This window comes from Myodes glareolus, chromosome 22, assembly GCF_982192425.1.
Source record: "Myodes glareolus chromosome 22, mMyoGla1.1, whole genome shotgun sequence".
NCBI lineage: Eukaryota > Metazoa > Chordata > Mammalia > Rodentia > Cricetidae > Myodes > Myodes glareolus.
Genome location: NC_142047.1, coordinates 55,166,495 through 55,185,927, shown reverse-complemented (window position 1 = coordinate 55,185,927; position 19,433 = coordinate 55,166,495). Strand labels below are relative to the sequence as shown.

Genomic DNA, 19,433 nt, shown 5'->3' with positions numbered 1-19,433 from the left:
TGCCCAGGCTCTGAGCCTGACAACGCTGTTAACAAAGCTGCCACATTGTGAGTGTGTGTGTGTGTGTGTATGTGTGAGTATGTTGTATTGCATGTGTGTGTGTGCATGTGTGTGTGCACACATGTACGTGCATGTGTGTGTGTTGGTAGGCATTGACCTGGAGTCTGGGACTTTGTACATGCTAGGCAAGCGCTCTACCACTGAGCTTCCCTCCCATCTCCCTTATTTTGAGACAGTTTCTCTAAATCACTCAAACCGGCTTAGAATTCACAGTGTAGCCCTCAGCCTCCCAGGCAGCTGGGATGACTTCCACATGATCATCAGTGACAAAATAGAAGCGCGTTGACAGTTACCTGATATGGCCAGCATCTTAGCTTCCAGCAATTGAGGCAGCCTGGTGTCAAGGTCACTGAGTCTCCTCCTCAGAGAGCTGCACAGTCTCTCACCTGAGCACACCTACAAGGAGAAATGGCAGGGATCAGTGTCTATTGCGACCAGTTGAAGACAGAAGGGAAAGGGACCTGAGGCGTCTGGGTTCTAAGTAGCTGAGCTGATTGACAGAGAGTAACCAGAAGGCAGGGCTTAGGAAGCAATTAATAATAGGATTTTCCTTCTAATGGGATTAGGAGGAAAGCAAAGAAGAAAGAGAGGGACAAGAGGGAACAAGAGGAGAGGAGAGGGGAGAGGAGAGAAGGAGAGGAGAGAAGAGGAGAGGAGAGGAGAGGAGAGGAGAGGAGAGGAGAGGAGAGGAGAGGAGAGGAGAGGAGAGGAGAGGAGGAGGGAAGGGGAAGGAGCGGGGAGAGAAGGGGGCAAAGGAAGAGAAGAGAGAAGGGTGGAGGGAGGTAAAGAAGGAGAGGAAGGAAGAGGTTAGAAGAGAGGCTGCCCCCTGCACACCCTCAGCACACCCCTGCCCTCAAGGGATACTGTGAGCTCTTTTGCTTACTCCTGCCTGAGCACTCAGGCCTCATAGCCCTGATCTGTTTACTCCGTGACGTCCTGGGAAGAAAGGCCTTGCTGACTTCCTGTCCCTTCCCTTCGCCCAGTCTTCTCTGGCTTCCTCTTCAGCTTTTATCCCCGTCTCCTCTCCATCTCTCTACAAGGATGCCAGCTGTCCTTGAGGAGGGACTCTGACCTGTCCCTGGCACACAGTAGGCAGTCAATTTAGATGAGGTCTCAATGTCATTTACTAGAAGACTCTAGAGAAACTAGAGCGGCAGATACTTGCTGAAGAGTCCAACTGAAAGACAGACACGTGGCTGTCGAGAAGACTTGGGGGCTATCAAGTGTCCCCCAGAACCCGCACACACTATGTTTGTCTTTGAGTTTCAGAAACGACAAAACTCTTCAACTTCAGCCTCGCTTCCAAACACCCTACGCTATCTTTTATGTTGAGACTAAAACATCACATTTCTTCCTTATTTATCTGTTACCTATATTCAGACTATATTTATATTCATCTACATTTTCACCTCACCAAAGGCATGTGGCAGTTTCTGTAGGGGAAATAATGGCAGGCATTTGGGGAAGTCCGCAGAGGATGTAACCCAAGAGCATCGTTATTTATTTATTTATTGCCAAAATAAAAATATATGAAATCCCATTCAGAAACGGGAAGTCATCAGTGCACTTGGGTTGAGAGCCCACAGGAGACACGGGATTCTAGTTCTCCCATACAATCTACATCTGGAGGGGTGCAGTCAACTGTAAACATTTGGCTTTCTCTGAGATCAAACAGAAGCTACCGTCAGAATGAAAGCAGACCTCACCCAGTCCAGAAACCCTCTGACAGTTCTCTCCCTGGCTGCTGTGGTTTATTTTCCCTCTGCGCCTGGAATCTTCCAACCTCACTCTGTGAAACTCACGGCACAGTCAGTCGACTCCGAACCAGCTGCTCATCCTCGTGCCCCGTCAGTCACCTTGAGGCTCTTTCAGGAGTCCTGAGACTTGTGAGGATGTTAGAGTCAAGAGCTAACAGGAAGATGTCCAGGGCACCTTCCCCTGGCTGTCTCAGTTGGTTCAAGGCTCCATGACTGGCCAGGCCCGCCCTGTGGCCCCGCCCATCCGGTGGCCCCACCCATCATGTGGTCCCACCCATCCTCCCCACCCACAGCTGTCATCTCGGGAAGTTCCTAGACTGAACAGGTAATTCCGGGACACCAGCCAGAGTTCTCACGTCTCACCTAATCCATGTCTAACATTCCTGATTTTAAAGAGTACCTCTTAATCATAATTAGGTCAGTTTCTCCTTTGCTGAGAAAGCCCATCATTCAAGCTACACTATTAATATGAAAGCGCCTTTCTAAATTTTCTGATTAAATTGCGCACTCTTTCAGTCTCTGCTGGATATAATATAATATCTACCAATCTCTAGATATCCCAATTATTTCCAACTATTTCCATCCCATTTATCCCTTAATTACCTTTGGTTTGTGTAACCCATGAGAGGCAAGAAATGTAATGAGCATAAGAAAGGTTGTATCTCACTCGGAAAATATCAAAGGGTGAGCACCCCCCACTCCATGTGTGTGCGTGTGTGTGTTGAGCCGAGCCTCCCGCCTCATGGTCACTTACCAGTCTACAGGGGTTGGGGTTACAGTTACAGTTACAATCAGACATCTCAGGTGACCAGCCAGTTTGATCACACAGCCTCCTAGGCTCACGCATGTGCTATGTCATACACATACCCACCCCAGAAAAATCTGCAAGTCTTCTTTATTTACAAATAAAATTAGCCCCCGAGGAACTCATTAAAGGATGGAAGTTTTACATTTACATTTTAAAATCTAAGGCACGGACGGACTCCTTAATTTGATAGAAAAGCAAGGTCATTATAAATTAACTATAAATATCTTGGAGATAGGATGTGCAATGGTGTGAATGCTTGTGCCCCCCCCAATTGTGTGACTGCTTGTGTACCCCAAAAGTCCATATGCTGAAATCTTTCAGCCACAGTATGATGCTGGGATGAGGGGTGGGGCTCTGGTAAGTAATCTGTCCTAATGGTAGAACCTCATGAAAGCATAGGTGTTTTTAGAAAAGGGCCCCCGGATGAGAGCAGCTCAGTAAGTAAAAAATAAAACAAAAAACAAGGGGACCTGAGCTAGATGGACAGAAGCCATGTAAAAAGTTGCACATGGTGGCACAAACTTGTAATCCTAGAGCTGGAGAAGTGGAGACCAGAGGATCCTCACAGCTTGCTGGCAGCCAGGGTAGCCTAGTCAGTAAGCTCCAGGCCAATGAGAGACCCTATGGAAGGAAGTGGATGGCGTTCTTCAATATAACATCTATGACTGTCCTCCAGGGGCATGCATACACACACACACACACACACACACACACACACACACACACACACTGATAATAATATAATAATAATATGAGACCTCAGAGAGCTCTCCTGTCTTTTCCCTCTTTCTGTCATATGAGGATACAGCAAGGAGCTGGCATCTGTGCCTCAGAAGAGGTCCCCTCCAGAACCTGGCCATGCCGGCACCTGGCCCTCAGTCCTCCTCAGTGCTGCATAATCAAAGCACACAAAGACAGAGATCCCTCTGCATTTAGAAAACTACAGCATCCTGGAGGTCTCTGATAATGGTCCTTCTAGCCCACCACTGAGCCAGGCAAAACAGGAAACACAGCTCATTCCTCGGCCCAGGAAGCTCACGATGGATTTCAAGCATTCCCGAGTCTGATGTCTTTTTATAGACATTACTGGTTGCTGACAGGAACCCATCAGATCCTTGACCATAACCCCAGATCAAAACAATCAGATGTCAGCTCTGGAAGTAAACAAGGGAAGAAAAATGAAAACAAAACAAAACCCAAAAAGGAGCAAACACATCCAACCCTACAAACAGCTCATGACAGTAGGAGCACAAGCCACTCAACACGCTTCCCGGCGAGGGCCCAGCTTTCCTTTCTTCTCTGATTATTTGCTTATTTGTGTATGTGTGTATTATATGTGTGTGTGTGTTCATGTATTTGTAGGCGTGTGTGGAGGTCAGAGGTCGACCTTGGATGTCTTTCTCAGTTACTCTCCACATTTTTCTGATGGTCTCTCACTGAACCCAGAGCTCAGTGTCTCCACCAGGCCGACTGCCAGTGTGCTCCAGGGCTCCTTCCGTCTCTGCCCCCCCACCCCGGTGTTGCCAATGCCTACACAAACAAGTGTGTGCCGCGATGCTCACTCTTTTTACATGGGTTCTGGGAATGGAACTCATGGCCCCCTGCTTGCATGGCACATACTTTACTGACTGGTTCCCTCTCCGTCCCTACAGTTTTCCTTTCTCTGGTCATGAAAACAAACGAAGACTCTTCCCAGGACAGAGACTCTGCTCAGAAACTATTTTCAACATCTCCACCATTGTGGAACTCTAGCTCCTGATGATGGAGTATTCAGGTCCAGGAATCCAGCACAGCACCTCAAGGCTAATCCCAGGGCATCTAGTCCTACAGCTCTGTCAGGTGACCTCAAGGGAGGGCTCTGTTCTGTGAACTCTTTGCCTAACAGCCAGGACACAGACTGTGGCATTGAATGGACTCCACTTGGTGAGTGTTAAGGTCATTCCTGCTGCTTTACATGACAGGGTCTCGCTATGAAAGTACAGCATTGGGGCTGGAGAGATGGCTCAGAGGTTAAGAGCACTGCCTGCTCTTCCTAAGGTCCTGAGTTCAATTCCCAGCAACCACATGGTGGCTCACAACCATCTGTAATGAGGTCTGGTGCCCTCTTCTGGCCTTCAGGCATACATGCAGACAGAATAAATAAAAAGAAAAAAGAAAAAGAAAAAGAAAAAGAAAGTACAGCATTTACCTCCCTGCTTCCTGACTGTGGATACAATGTAACCAGCTGCCTCGGCTCCTGATGCCTTGTCTTCCCCACCATGATGGACTGCACCCTCACACTGTGAACCACAGGGAGCCCTTCCTCCCTTAAGTTGCTTTTGTCCAGTATTTTTGTCACATAATGTGAAAAGTAACAAGTAAAGACAACAAATAACATTAGCAAAATGATCTGGAAAACTTAAAGCAAAATGCTCCATCCATTAAGCCATTTCCGTTTCTGAGAAGCCTGAACTTGAACCCCCAGCAGAAGCAAATTACTTCCACCCTAAAACCCCTATTTGTTCACTCATTTGTTTGCGACAGCATCTTGCTCTGTAGCTCAGGCTGGCCTGGAACCCTTGCTCTTCTCCTGCCTCTGGAATGCTGGGACTGCAGTTACGAGCCATACAGCCAGCTCTAAAAAACCTTTTAAACAAAGGCTTTTCCACATGGTCCTTTCCCAACCTCTGGACTGAAACCCCTTCTGAAGCCAAGATCAGCAGCCCATTTGGGAGTGACCATGGGTGGAGACCTCTGTGGAGCCAGCAGCTCCCCCTCCTCAGCTTGTCTTCTCTGCCACAGCCTGGGAAGTAGCTCCACAAAGTCTGTCCTCTACAGCCTAAGCCCTTGGTGATCTGGACGTGAAATTAGGTTAGAAGAAAACGGGAGGAGGGGTGGGCTTACCTGAGCGGTGATGTCTCTAATGGCCATGTTCAGTGATTTTGTCCTTTCCTGGAGGCTAGAAGAATTAGAACAGAACATAGGTCTTCTGAGCACCAAGGTGGAGCTCTATACATGTAAGACACTACCCATAGGAACCTTCTATCACCTGAGGAGCGGAAAAGGATCAAGAAGAAGGAGACACCTGGCTGAGTTGGCACGACCATGGAACTAACACTAATGCATGGTTAGGAAGCAGATTCCCCTCTCCAAACATGTTTTACTTAGGCTGCCATTAAAACTCGGTCTTCAGGGGTTGGGGAGCTGGTTCTGCCAGTACAATGATGGCCATACAAGCATGAGAACCTGGATTTGATTTCCCAAACTCACATAAGTAAATTAGGCATGGAGGTAGACATTTGCAGTCCAGCACTGAGGAGACAGAGACAAGAGAATCCCTGTGGTTCACGGCCACCCAGCCTAGCCTACTTGGGGAGTTCCAGGCTCATCACAGGAAATGGTAAACCAGGCATAGCAGCATACATTTAATCCCAGCACTTGGGAGGCAGGGGCGGGCAGATCTCTGTGAGTTTGAAGCCAGCCTGGTCTACATAGAGAATTCCATGCCAGCCAGTGCACACACAATCTGTCTTCATTTCTAGAGCAATGATGGAAAGAGCCACCCTGGTTACAGAAGAGCCCTGAGTCCTTTAACCAGCTTCCTAAAAGAGTGGGCCACCGTAGCAGAGAACTGTTGGCATCTGACTGGGCAGGTCAACAATTCAAGAAGTCATGCCAGTGCCTCTGCATTGAGCCTCAGTGTAAGTAAATAAACACACATATTTCATATTTCTCAAGAATGGCTGAGTCAACTGGCATCCCTTCCCAGGTATGTCCAACTTAAGGTCCACCAGGATAACTATGGACGCCCCAACTCATAATCATAACGTTACTTAAAACACTATGGGATACTTTGTTCCATGAACCTTGTAGATAATAAAGTCTGTCATAAGGTAAAATGTTGGACATCCCTATGAGTCTCAGCTATGCTAAGTACTTTTCTTCATATACTGGTTTATTCACGCAGTGTCTTAAGTTCCATGTGAAGAGCATCCACCTGCTGGCTTTATTCCCTCATGAGAAGGGTTCAGGGAGTGGGCACCCTGGGAACAATGAGAATACCCTGCAGAGCATGGACTTACGCCTTGTTTATTCTCCCAACACGTCAAGGGCAGTCAGTTACACAGAACTCAGAGCACAAGGCACACAATCCCTGCCCTCAACCACTCATGGCTGCTAGGAGGGCAAGACAATACAACAGGTGCCAGGTGGGGGAGGTGGGTGCTGACTTGATACAGGGAAGTCTGCAAGAGGAAACAGTCCCAGTTGCCAGTGTCTGTGGGGGCAGGATGTTTTCAGAAAAATCTTCCACAGCGGAGATAGCAAAGTGTACTTAGAGATAAGCTACCATCAGTAGTTCTTCCCCAGCTATGAGAACCACTGTGGGATGCTGTTATCTCTACACATTGGTGATTTCTGAAGCCTAGGCGAACTGGGGCTGCAAGCTCCTAGAGCCTGGGGCAGGCATCTGCCGGCATCTCACTTGTGACCTGTTCCAGATGAGGGGCTACTGGTGAGAGTGAAATCACCCCAAACACAGACAGTGAGCACAGGCGAGGGGCACGGGACATGGCCACAGCCTCTTCTGCGTCAGGAGTCGCCATCTGGCACACATGCGTGCACACACAGGTATGAGGGGGAGCCTGGAAGACTTCGGACCTTGGCTAGGTGAAGACAGGACACTGTGAGGAAAGGTGGGTCGGGGGGCAGCTTATGTGGAGAGCAAGCCAGGGCAGACCACTTGGGCTGCTGGAGAGAGGGGTCAGAACATGTGAACACGGTTTGCTTCTAGAAGCAACGCTGGCTCTGGAGCCTGCTATCACATGTGTGACTCTTCTTCAGCAAGAGTGTTTTTCCTGTCTCTGCCAGGACCACCGGAGTCTACTCAAACACTACCTTTTCATTTGCTTGCTTGTTTTGCTTTTTGACAGGGTTTCACAGAGGTCAGGCTAGCCTTAAACTCACAATATGGCGCAGGATGACCTTGAAATCGTGACCCTCACGTCTCTGTGTCCTGGGTGCTGGGATCACAAGGGTGCAGCATGACACTAAGCTTTTGTGGAGCTAGGGTCAAACTCAGGGCTTGCTGCACGCTATGTGGGCATCCTGCCAACTGAGCTACAGCCCTAGCCCATCAGCTGGTACCCTCTTAACCAACGGCATTTCACATATAGAACCTTTGAGAACTTACAGCGTGACAGACTGTGCTGCTGTATTTATTGTGTTGTTGTATTAATATGTGTGTGTGTAATGTATATATATATATATATATATATATATATATATATATATATATAACAGCACAATACATATTTCCTAACACACCAAAAAAACTACTTCCTAAACTTACATATTAAAACAGACAGCAGGCTCTCTTCCCAGGTCTAAAGCTAAGCTGCCCTCAAGCACCTTCGGCAAATGTCACAGGTCCCCAGTGAAAAGCGGGTCAGATACCACCTTTTCAAGAGTAGATTCAGCTTGTTGCTCTGGGCTCTGATCTAGCCTTATCCTAGCAGGAAAATGAGCTTCAACTCAGATATCTCTGTGAGAGAAGGAGGTAGTGATGCAGATAATTGAATGCATTGTTTTATATCGGATTTGATTTATATTTAATTTATTTAATTTATGCTATATTACTTTTTTCAGTAGATTTATTTTCCTAATTATGTGCTGCTCAGGCTAATATGAACATTAGTTGTACCCCCGGGGGACACACAGAGTGGAAGCAGTGTTGGGGGGGCTATGAATCCGTGTGTACTGCACTGGCCGTTTTCAGGCTACGTTCCGCATTTCACAGAACCCAGGGTACAACAGAGGTCGCAGAGGGTCTGTGCTAAGAGCACAGGGGTGTCTGAAGTAGAGAGCCATGCTAACTCCACACACAGGTGACGCTGCTGCCACCACACGGCAGTCCCCAGGAGCACGGACACCCACTGGATTACATTATACCAGTTACACGTTGGCGAGGGTTCCACGTATGTCGGGAGCAAAGTTTGTTGCTGTGTTTCACTAAGATTACATACTGATGGGGACAAATAAGAATCATCCCTTCAGATCTGGTGTGGTGATTCACGCCTGTGATCCCAGCACCTGGAAGGTGGGGGAAAACGAGGATCAGGAGTTCAAGGTCATCCTTGACTTCCCAGCACATTCAAGGCCCGCCTGGGCCATCGTGAGGTATTGTCTCAATAAACAAACAGACCGTAAACTGCCCCTTCAGATCAAAGGGTGCTACACTGGGATTCAGAAGTCCGCTACTCAGAGGGCCCCCGTTTACAGAAACTAACCTCTTCATTCACAGCTGTTGATGTGGGATGCCCTTCTGTATGCTGTGAATATGTTTTATTAGCATTCATTAATAAAGAAGCTGCTTTGGCCTATGGCAGAGCAGAATATAGTTAGGTGGGCGATCCAAACAGACACAGGGAGAAAGAAGGCAGAGTCACAAAGATGTCACAGCTGCTAGAGAAGCAAGATGTGAGGTAACAAGCCACAAGCTCGTGGAAAAATAAGGAATAATAGAAACGGGTCAATTTCAGTTGTAAGAGCTAGTTAATAATAAGCCTGAGCTAATAGGTCAAACAGTTTGTAATTAATATTAAGCCTCGGAGTGTTTATTCAAGAAATGACAGGCAGGAGAGAAGCCTCCAATTACAAACTGTCCTAGAAATAACAGTCAAGGACTAGGAGACATCTCGGCTGGTAAAGTGCTTGGCACACAAACATGAGAACCTGAGTTTCACACACAGAACCAGGTATTTGCAAAAGCCCTGAGGCTGGAAAAATGGTTCAGTAGTTAAGAGCATTGGTGACTCTTCCAAAAGACCCAGATTCAATTCCTAGCATCCACACAGCACCTTAGAGTTGTCTGTAAATACAGGTTCAGGGTATTTGACACCTTCTTTTTACCCTTCGGGGTACTGCATGTATGTCGTGCATAAACATACATGAAGGCAAAACACCCACACTCATAAAGTAAAAGAAAAAGAAAATATTTTTTAAAGCCTGGTGTGGTGGTATATGCTTCAGGTTTAGTGAGGGGCCTGGGCTCCAAAAACAAGGAGAGCTACTGTGGAAAACACCTGAGGTTGGCTTCTGTCCTACACACACACACACACACACACACACACACACACACACACACACAATCATGCACACATGAAGAACAAGAAGAAGAGGAGGAGAAGGAAAGGGTGGGAGGGAAGGCAAGGGTAATAGAGAGGGGACAGGGAACTAACTTCCTATGCGGATGCAGGGCAGAAGGTCTGCGGGTCAGAGGCCCTCAGACATCTTGATCCTAGCCTTTAGCCTCCACTCCCGTACAGTGAGAGCTGTCAAGTCTTCCCACCTCTGCTGTTATGGAAGCGCAAGTGAACTCATACACACAGGATCCTCGGTCTCCACTGAGGATAATAAGATTAACTGCATGTGTTGTATTATTCAGGACCTGCCGCTGGTTTGTCCAGGGGAAAAAGAGGAAGGGAGAGAGGGACAGAGGGAAGGAAAAAGGAAGGGAGGGAAAAGGGTGAAGAGAAGAGGAAGGCAGGAGGAAGAAAGAAGAAAGGGAGGCTGGGAGAGTTGTCTGTTAGTGCAGTGGTCCGACCCCAGACTCTGCTGCCCTAGCACACAGTTTTATCCCCAGAATTGCCTGTGTGGAAGTCTGACTTTTGTACAAAGCTACGGGATGGGCTGTCCTTGTCCCCGGTCTTCTCTGTCTCCTTTCTCTCCCTGTGCCCCAATCCCGCGACCTTCCTTGTTTAGCAAAATTTAGTTTAAGAATGACAGACGGTTCCCAAGCAAACAAGAAATGGCAGAAAGGGCACAGTGACAGCTGTGTCAAGCATTGTGGCTACTTGGGTCTTCAGCTGAACAGAAAACGAGACTCGGTTGACATTAACAACCTTGCCAATCACTGCTTAGTCCTCTGGCCTTCCAGAGGGGACAAGTGGGTCGGACGGTAACAAGGACACTGCTGTCAGAAATGAGGCTTTATCCACTTGACCTTTTCCCTCCTGAAACCCTAATGTCCTCACTGATAATGTCACACGGCATCAGTAGGACGCCTGTGGGGCACAGAGGACAGAAGTGCCCTGAATTCCTCTGGACTTGGGAGAGCTCACTAAGGCAAGACGGGGTACAAAAAATGCATCAGGACTGTTCCATACAGCTTTGTTAGGGGCTGGCTAGCTGAGGCCTGTGCTCCTGGGACAGATAGTATGGTGCAGTGGACAGAGATGCATGCCAAGAGGCAGGTGTCCAGTGCTCATGTGCCAGCTTGGGTGAGCACGCCCCCTCTCCTATCCACTTGGAGGACGGGGCTGAGATCCTGTTTACCTCATGTTTTGAGACAGAGTCTCACACTGATCCTAAAGTTCTCCAACTTGGCTAGGCCAGTTGGCCAGTGGACCCCCTCAGAATCTTCTCTCTGCCTCTCCAGGGCTGGGATTACAGGTGCACATTTACACGGGTGCTAGGGATCCGAACTCAGGTCTTCATGCTTGCACGCAAGCACTTTCCTGACTGAGCCCCTCACACTTTATCCTCCACAGATAGCTTAATGTTTATTTGGCTTTTGCAGACCCTCCAGGGGCCAGTGCAACCAGGTCCTTCTCTCTCCAGCGCCTTGGATGCACAGGGTTACATTAAAATTCTTCCTTCTAGTTGATTTCACTTTCTAGTTTCCCATCGTTATCACCCTGAGAACTGTTCAGCTGTTAATTTAAGCTTTGATCTGAAGCGCTGGGGAAGTGTGGAGTCCAGGGGATTGCTCAGCAGAAAGCCAGGCATCTCGGCTGGGGCGGAGAGGTCCTTAGACATCACTCTGAAGATCCCTGGCTTGAAATGGCACTTCTATGGCTGCTGATTGCCCATCAGTTGGGATGCCTTGAAGTCAGACAGAACTTCCGATTCCTCCAGTTGCTGTCGGGGGCCGTCTGGTCTCACGTGCATTGGTTCTCATTCCGTTAACCTGTTTTGTCTTTATTTCTCCTTCTCTCCCTCCCCCTTCCCTAACTCCCTGTCCATTTGAGAAAGTTAAGGAACCTTTAGGAGTTGGCGCCGTGCAGAAGGGTAGGCTCTGAGGGGTTACAGCCTCACCCCACTTCTTACTCTCACTCCCAGCCTCCTATGTGCAGCTGGAATAGGACAGGCCAGCTTCCTGCTCCTGCCTGATGCCCGTCTTCCCTGCCATGCTGAACTCCATCCTTCTGGGATCATAAGCTAACACGCCCTCATTTTCCCCTGAGCGACTTTTGTTATGGCATCTATCACAGCAGCAGGAAAGTCATCACAACGGTTCCCAGCGCTACGCGTTCTCCCTCACGGGAGTCATACATTTCTCGGCACTAAGGCCACCACATTTATTTTCGTGGCAGATATTTGCCTACCTCGTGAGTTCTTAGAAAGCAAGGTGTCTGAGAAAATGATGGAGGAAGACAGAAGGGAGAAGAGGGAGGGAGGGGAGGAGGGAGAGAGAGGAAGGTTGGAAAAACAGAGAGTCTCATCAAACATAGTCTTGGCATCGAGAAACCTCATCTTCCTCCGGGTGAGTTCAGATGCTTTCAGAGTCCAGAGGTCGCTGTCCTTGACAAACCAGCCAGCTGGGAGGCAGGGGCGGAGAATCCAAAGAGAGCCCAGAAGTGAAGGTTAAACAACACCAGACCCCCAGAAATGGGGCACAGATTGGAGATGGCTTCTTGGCTGAGGGCCGCCTTGGCATACTGCCCAATTTGACAGGTAGGTGGCCCTGCCACCATCCCTTGGGGACAGCAATGGGACAGGTTCCTGCACTTGGCTGTTTCCACACACCCTTCTCGGGGATCCTCTGCCATACCTCCCTGATTGGGAGGTCGGTCTTCCAACGCCAGCCTTGCTGCCACCCTGGGTCTCCCCACTCTAATGGAGTATGAATTTGAGGGACAGAAAATGACCAATTCTGTTTCCAGTCAGTTGTGACCTGCTGACTTTGACGAATTTGAATCTCACTTGCAAGAAGCCCTAGCCCGGTATGATGGGGATGCCAAGGCACCCTGTGCAGCACCCACCCCCAGCTCACTGTCTCACTTCAGAGCCCCTGGGCAGTCAGCTAAGGAGGAAAGAACCACAGCAGGCCTGGCCTCTGCCTTCCCAGCCCAGCTGTGCTATGAAAGTGCCCAAACCCGCCCCCCCCCCCCCAACAACCAAAACCCAGTCAGGTTTTCAATAAGCGGGGATTGGAGTGTTTCACAGTTTACGCCAACAGCTTGTAAAAAGATGCGACATGTTTCTTCCAAATGCACAACTAGAGACAGGTCATCCGTGAGCTGCCAGAACGCATTTCACACGAAGCACGCAAAGTCCCGGCAGCTGAATGATGAAGAGCTCAAGCGCAGACCAACGTCAGCAGCCAAGCATCCCTGCAGAATGCCAGAAAGCCTCGCACCAGCCTGCTGTTGTTATTACTACGATTACCCTCGTCTCGATGTACAGGGAGCCAGATGCACGCTAGACAAGGTCCCAGGCTGCCCTCCCTGGAGTGTGAAGCACAGCCGGGGAGGTACAGCTGGCAGTGCTGGAGAGCAATGATCTCGAATCGCCACACCCCTCCTCCCCATTCCAAGTAGGCGGAACAGGCATGCACAGATGCAGTCCCCAGAAAACAGGGGAAACTGTCACCTCAGGCTTCGATCCCCTTTGCTTCACCATCCCTGTCCCACCGGCACATCCCAGCCCCATTACCAACAGAGTTAAGGGAGCCAGCCTGGGATGGAACGAACGTCAGGTTCCTTCCAGATACCTGTATCAGAAGAGGTCTGAGGAGCAAAGACAAGTGCAGAGGCTGGAGAGATGAGTGGGGGGGGGATGTTAGGGACCCCTGCTGCTCTCACAGGTGAGCAAGGTTCCCTTCCCAGCACTAACATGGTGGCTCACAACTGCCTGCAACTCCAGTCCCAAGAATCCAATACCCTCTTCTGTGGGCACCAGGCACGCATGTGGTACAAGGATATATGTGCAGGTAAGAGAGCCATACGGATAAAATAAATTAAACGTATCTTTTAAAAAATTGTAAAACACCTCCGGGCTTGTTTTCAAGCCCAGGGGTTGAGATTTCAGGTAAGACCCTAATTCTTTTTTACATTTAACTTTTAATTAGCACGTGGTATTTTCATGCATGCCTAGCGTTGGTCATTCCTCCCCACCCCGGTTTGTTCCTCGTGATCCCCCATCTTCTAAATGAACTTGCAGGAATGAAGATATTCCAGGGAGACATTTGTGTGCCTTTCTTTGGCCATCAGATTTTGGCTATCAGCAGTCTCACACTGAACAAGAAGAAAGTTGAAGCCAGTCAGAGGTGTCCCCTAGAAAGATGTCACGTGGTTCTGACAACCTGTCAGAACACCCTACAGGATAGGCTGGAGCTGAGAACCAACAGGGCAGTGATGGGCAGATGTACTGTGACCAGTACTGCTTAGCTACGCACACTCTTGCCCTCCATAAGCCTAAACCTCCTGTCAGGACCCTGATGATAAACGTGAGGAGTCACTGCACTTCCCTGTTCCTCTTCCCAACAGGACCACATTGACCAAACCCCTCTCTCTGCTTTCATTATTATCTGTCTCTCTAACTGCCCTACTGAGGACAGGTGCTCAGATGCCAAGGCCCACACCCTGACCCTAACAATTCCAGTAAGATTCTCCCCGCCCCTGCCCCCTTCCCTCCCCAACCCCCACTTTCATTTCCATCACGTTAAGTTTGGGTGAGGGGCTGACAGGGTCCTGTCAGTCCATAGAAGTCTTTTTTTCAAGACTGTACTGAAGGAAATGGCATGCCCCCTACCAAGATCCCTTGAATCTGTGATCCCCTAACAGACTCCCTGGTGCCTAATTCCTGGAGAATGGCAGGTGCCATAAATCTTATTTCCCCAGAGGAAGTCTACAGGGCTAAGTTATCAGCCTCCAGGATATTGGAGAGCCAAAGGTGCCACATCCCACCCTATAACACCCATTAATGAAATACACTCCTGCCCCTCGCATTCTTGGGCTCACCCATTCCTTCCTGGAATGCAGGACCCCCTCCCCTCCTGTTGCCACCCAGGAATTAGCATCTGCCTGGCTGTGAGTCTGTGTTGAAGATTATGCGATGCGCCTCACCTTCCTCTGAGACCCACAGAAGGGCACACGTGCTGCCACACAGGCCCAAACTCTTCTCCGAGCCCCTGCCATGCTGCTGTCTGTCAAAGTCTAACGGATCTCCAACCCTAAGGGACAATCACCTTCCCTGTGTCACCTATACTTTCTTGCCCTCTCCACACCCGTTCCTTAAAGTCTCTTTTGCCCTCTCAAGGGCCCCTTTCCAGTGTCCTGACCTCTGCCCACTCACTCCCACATAAATATGCATATCTGGAAATTAGACGTTAGAATCCACGTATAAGAGAGAATATGTGGGGTTTGTCTTTCTGAAGCATCATTTGATGTAATGTTTTCCAGTTCTTTCCATTTTCCCACACATTTAAAATTTTCATTTTTCTTTCCAGCCAAATAAAAGCCCGTTCTTTATGTGCCACTCCTCAGCTGGTGGACACTCAGGCTTATTCCTTGCCCCAGCTACTGTCAACAACCGCCATGGTCAAGGACGTGCAAGTATCTCTGTGGGAGGAGGCGGTCTGCGGGTAGATGCCCGGGAGTGACATAGTGAGGTTACTTGGGCTTCTATATTTAGTGTCTTGAGAAGCCTCCACGCTGATTTCCACATCAGCTGTTCCATTTTGCGCTTCCTCCAGCAGTGAACGCGGGCTTTGTTTTCTCCACAACCTCATCAGTGTTGGTCGTCATCTGTCTGCAATGTGCCTAGTATTTCACACGGCTTCTGTGTTTCTGTGTCCTGTCAACTTCCTGGTCATCGTCCTGGTGCTTTCGCCTACTGACCATCAACGGATGCTAGAGGAAAGTCAGTTTCTTAGAGGTGAGGTCTACCTTGCGTTGCCCTGCTCTGGCCGGTGACCCCATACCTGTGTGTATACAGGCAGAAGTTACTGGATTTAGTGAATTATTTTAAAAGGACATGAAGAAGACACTGGAAGGGACCCAGAAGGAGCTGGAGGGGACAAGTCAGGAGTGGATATCATCAAAATGTATTGCATACACTATAAAATTCTCAAAAAAAAAAGAAATATATATATAGTTTTTTTGAGACAAGGTTTCTCTGTAGCTTTGGAGCCTGTCCCGGAACTAGCTCTTGTAGACTAGGTTGGCCTCAAACTCACAGAGATCCTCCTGCCTCTGCCTCCCAAGTGTTGGGATTAAAGCCGTGTGCTACCACCACCCAGCTCAAAGAATATCTTTTAAAACACTAGATGCTATTAGGAAGGCCTTGGTCAGCCTCATGCCAGCAGAGGTCCCCTGAGTAGCCATCTCAGGATGCCCCTGTTCTTAAGGAGTTCCTGTGTAAGACCTGGCCTGGATCATCCATGGAAGGACCCTCTCCATCGTTACACTTGCTTGATGCCAGGAAGCACCTTGAGTCTGCAGCTGGATTCCACTTATGCTGTCAAGTTTGTGGGTGGTAACAGCTGCCGTGTTGTTCTAGCCAGGTGTGGTGATGAACCCCAGAACTCATGAGGTGGAAATGGGAGGACTGCCACAAGTTTAAGGCTAGCTGAGACTAGAAAGTCCCCCCCCCCCCGCAAATAGTGCCATTATCAGGTCCCAAGTCAGCAAGAAATCCCAGGATGAGGACCCCTAAATAGTGCCATTATCAGTCCCGAGCCAGCCAGATATCACTGGATGAGGATCCTCTCAGGCAGGAAGCAGAGTGACCCAGAAGAGTCCTGAGCCCCAACTAGACATCCCTGTCTGTGCACAAGCACCTCTTTCTCACGTGTGTAAGTGTGTCTTTCCTGTGTCTCCAAAATGAGATTTAAACCCCTGAAGAGCAACAGGTAGATTAGACCTCGGAGGAGGCAGAAACAGAGGGTTCCAAGTTCAAGGCTAGCTTGTGCTACACAGAGAACTAGAAGTCAGCCTGAGGTATATAGTGAGACCTGTCTCATAAATAAGCAAACAAATAAATAGCAACCTAGTAGATGTGTATACGTGTATTTCACAAGCTCTCCACAAGGTAAAACACGGGAAAGACCCATGCTGTGATAGCTGAGACCCAAGTTTGAGAAAGCAGGAATGGCAGTCTGTTTTTTTCTCCTAATAACGCTTTGGGCAAATTATCCGTGTTTTTAATTATTAACTTTCTTAAATTTCCTTTCCCTATCTGTAAAACAGACAGCATAATAACAACCCACAAAGGGATGTTCTGCCCAGCACCGGGCACTTGCTGATTGGTGAGCCAGCAACAGCAGCAGCACAAGCTCACTCATCCCTATGGCCCTGAGAAAAACTCTGCTCGAGCTGCCCTCTTGGTTTTTTGTTCCTTTGTTTGGATTTGATTTTTGTTTTGCTTTGGGTTGATTTGGGATTTTTTTGTTTGGGTGTTTTTTATTTGTTTGGTTGGTTGAGTGTTTGTGTGTGTGTGTGTGTGTGTGTGTGTGTGTGTGTGTGTGTGTGTGTGTGTAAGGGGAGAGAGAGAGAGAGAGAGAGAGAGAGATCTTCCTCAATCACATTCAATCTCATTTTTGTAATATAGGATCACTAAACCTAGAGCTCAACAATTCAGCTAAACCGGCTGGTCAGCAAGGCTTAGAGATCCTCCTGAGTCTACACCCCCAGAAATGGGGTTACACTACACCCAGATTTCTATGTGGGTTCTGGGGATCCAAGATCAGGTCCTTACGCTTGGGTGGTAAATACTTTTATAACTAAACGTCTCTCCAGCCCAGGTCACACTCTTCCAATGTCACACCCTATCTCTTAGAAGTGGAATCTGTCTCTCTCCAGATAATTGTCTTCAGCAAAAGTCAATGTCAAAAATCTCTCTCCAACTGACCCCAAAGGTGGGAGGGAGGGGGAAGAAAAACCAAGCCAGCCCCTTGGAATAATGGAAATTGCCTATTGGAGAGGGGGCAGTGCTGGCAGCTGGGGATTGGGTGGACTGGATACTAAATAACTCCCAGTGCTCAGGACTGAGCCCCACACACACACACCACAGTGAAGAATCTTATACCAAAACACCTCCAGCATTCCCACTAGCAAACAGATTGACTGAGAAGCACCTGTGGGCAGTGAACAGCAACATCGTCTCAATGAACAGGTGAAAGAGTTGGAAAACCAGTTAGAAAGTTACTAGTACCTCCTGAGGGCTTCAGGCAGCTCCACGTGGAGAGGAGCCTGGGCGGTCTCTCCCAAGGCCTTGCTGATTTCCTGCAGCTGGCCTGGAGACAGCTGGGCCAGCAGGGGCCTCGGGTCACAGCCCTGCCACTGGAGCAGCGTCTCCTGCTCCTCCAGCTCTCGGCTCAGCTGTTGCTCTCTCGCTTCCAGCGCAGACATCCTTGACTGGAGCGCTTCCATTTCCTTCTGCAGAGAATGGGGGAACAGATTTCCTCCATTAACCCTGCTCTGCCGATAATGACTTGGTTAACTGAGAACAGGCCATATGCACCACGATTGCGAAGTGCGCCCCCCCCCCTTTTCAAGGCAGGCAAATCCCAGAAGTTTGCTGAACTGGAAAAATCATGCCAGCTTTATGTTTCTGGTGAGCTGGCAGGAGGAAAAACATTCCCTTCTTCCCAAAAATTAAATATGAACAGGTGCTAGCCAAGGTTTTGACTTGAGAGAACCCAGCAAATGATACACCCCTGGATTCTCTTCTGGTGGACAAATGAAGGCGCTAGCCGCTCATACCAAACTCTGCAACACAAGCTCCCCAGGAGGGGAAGGCAGCCTGCTCCCAAACACAAGAACTTAGGATGCACAGAAAAATAGGATCCTTGACATGTTCGGTCAACAGGATTGAGAGAGCAAGATGTTGCCAAGTCACAGAGTCTAGTGTCCTTCAGAATGCTGGCCAGTTTACTTCCCAGGATTGTGAGATGTCAAGTATCTGCCATGCCAGCATGAAGATCTAGTTCTGACATCCAGAACCCGTGCAAAAGCTGGGAACCCACAGAATGAATCTGCAACCCCAGCATGGGGTGCGGGGGGGAGGCAGAAGACAGGAGGATGTCAGGGACTTGCTAGCCAGCCAGTTCAGCCCAGTCAGTGAAGTCTAGATTCAATGAGAAACCCTGTGTCAAACCACAAGGTGAAGGGAGACTGGAGTAGATATCAAATATCAACCTCTGTCCTTCATATACATAGGCACACACATGCACCTTTGCCCACATTCAAACATACACATACATATCACACACACACACATAATTACACACACACACATAATTTGCCCTAATTTATTAAGCTGGAATCTAAGTTAATCCAGAGCCATCCTCTGTCTCCAGGCCAAGGAATAAACAAGCAGCAGGTAATTGAACACAGTGTGAACTCAGTGCTGGGCAGATAGCCATCTGCTAGCTGCGTAGGAGTCCGAACATAACGCCAGGCTCTGCTAATGGACACGCCCCCTGTTCCCTCGCTGTTCCTAGCTGATAAGAGCACAGCTTAATGCCCGATATCTCCCTATCTCCTGAATGTTCTCTCCACCCACAGCGCAGATTCTTCACAGCTTCTAACTCCTGCACCCACCCAGAAAAGACACAGAGAGTTGAGCTAACCCTCCCCAAGCATCTTGCTAGCCCAGTCTCAGTGCACTCTGCAAAGGTTCACAACCGACCACTCTGCATCCCCCTCTGGCACCCACCCCACCCTCTTTGTTGCTCTCATTTTTGTTTGCTTTTGGCTTCTGTTTCTTAGTGACAACATCTCACCCCGTCACTGGCCCAAACTTGTCTTTTGGCCCAAGCTTGA

General features: G+C 48.8%; 1 protein-coding gene across 2 annotated transcripts in view; it reads right to left on the bottom strand.

The window, feature by feature from the left end:
• The window catches only part of Disc1 (DISC1 scaffold protein), a 199,491-nt gene that overhangs the window by 107,889 nt on the left and 72,169 nt on the right, over positions 1–19,433 (bottom strand). For both annotated transcript variants that reach the window (XM_087900602.1, XM_087900603.1), the window contains 3 exons: positions 17,821–18,044; positions 5,509–5,563; positions 354–456 (listed from right to left, as the gene is read on the bottom strand). In XM_087900602.1, coding sequence (XP_087756728.1) covers positions 354–456; positions 5,509–5,563; positions 17,821–18,044 — 382 coding nt within the window. The remainder of the gene's footprint in view (positions 1–353; positions 457–5,508; positions 5,564–17,820; positions 18,045–19,433) is intronic.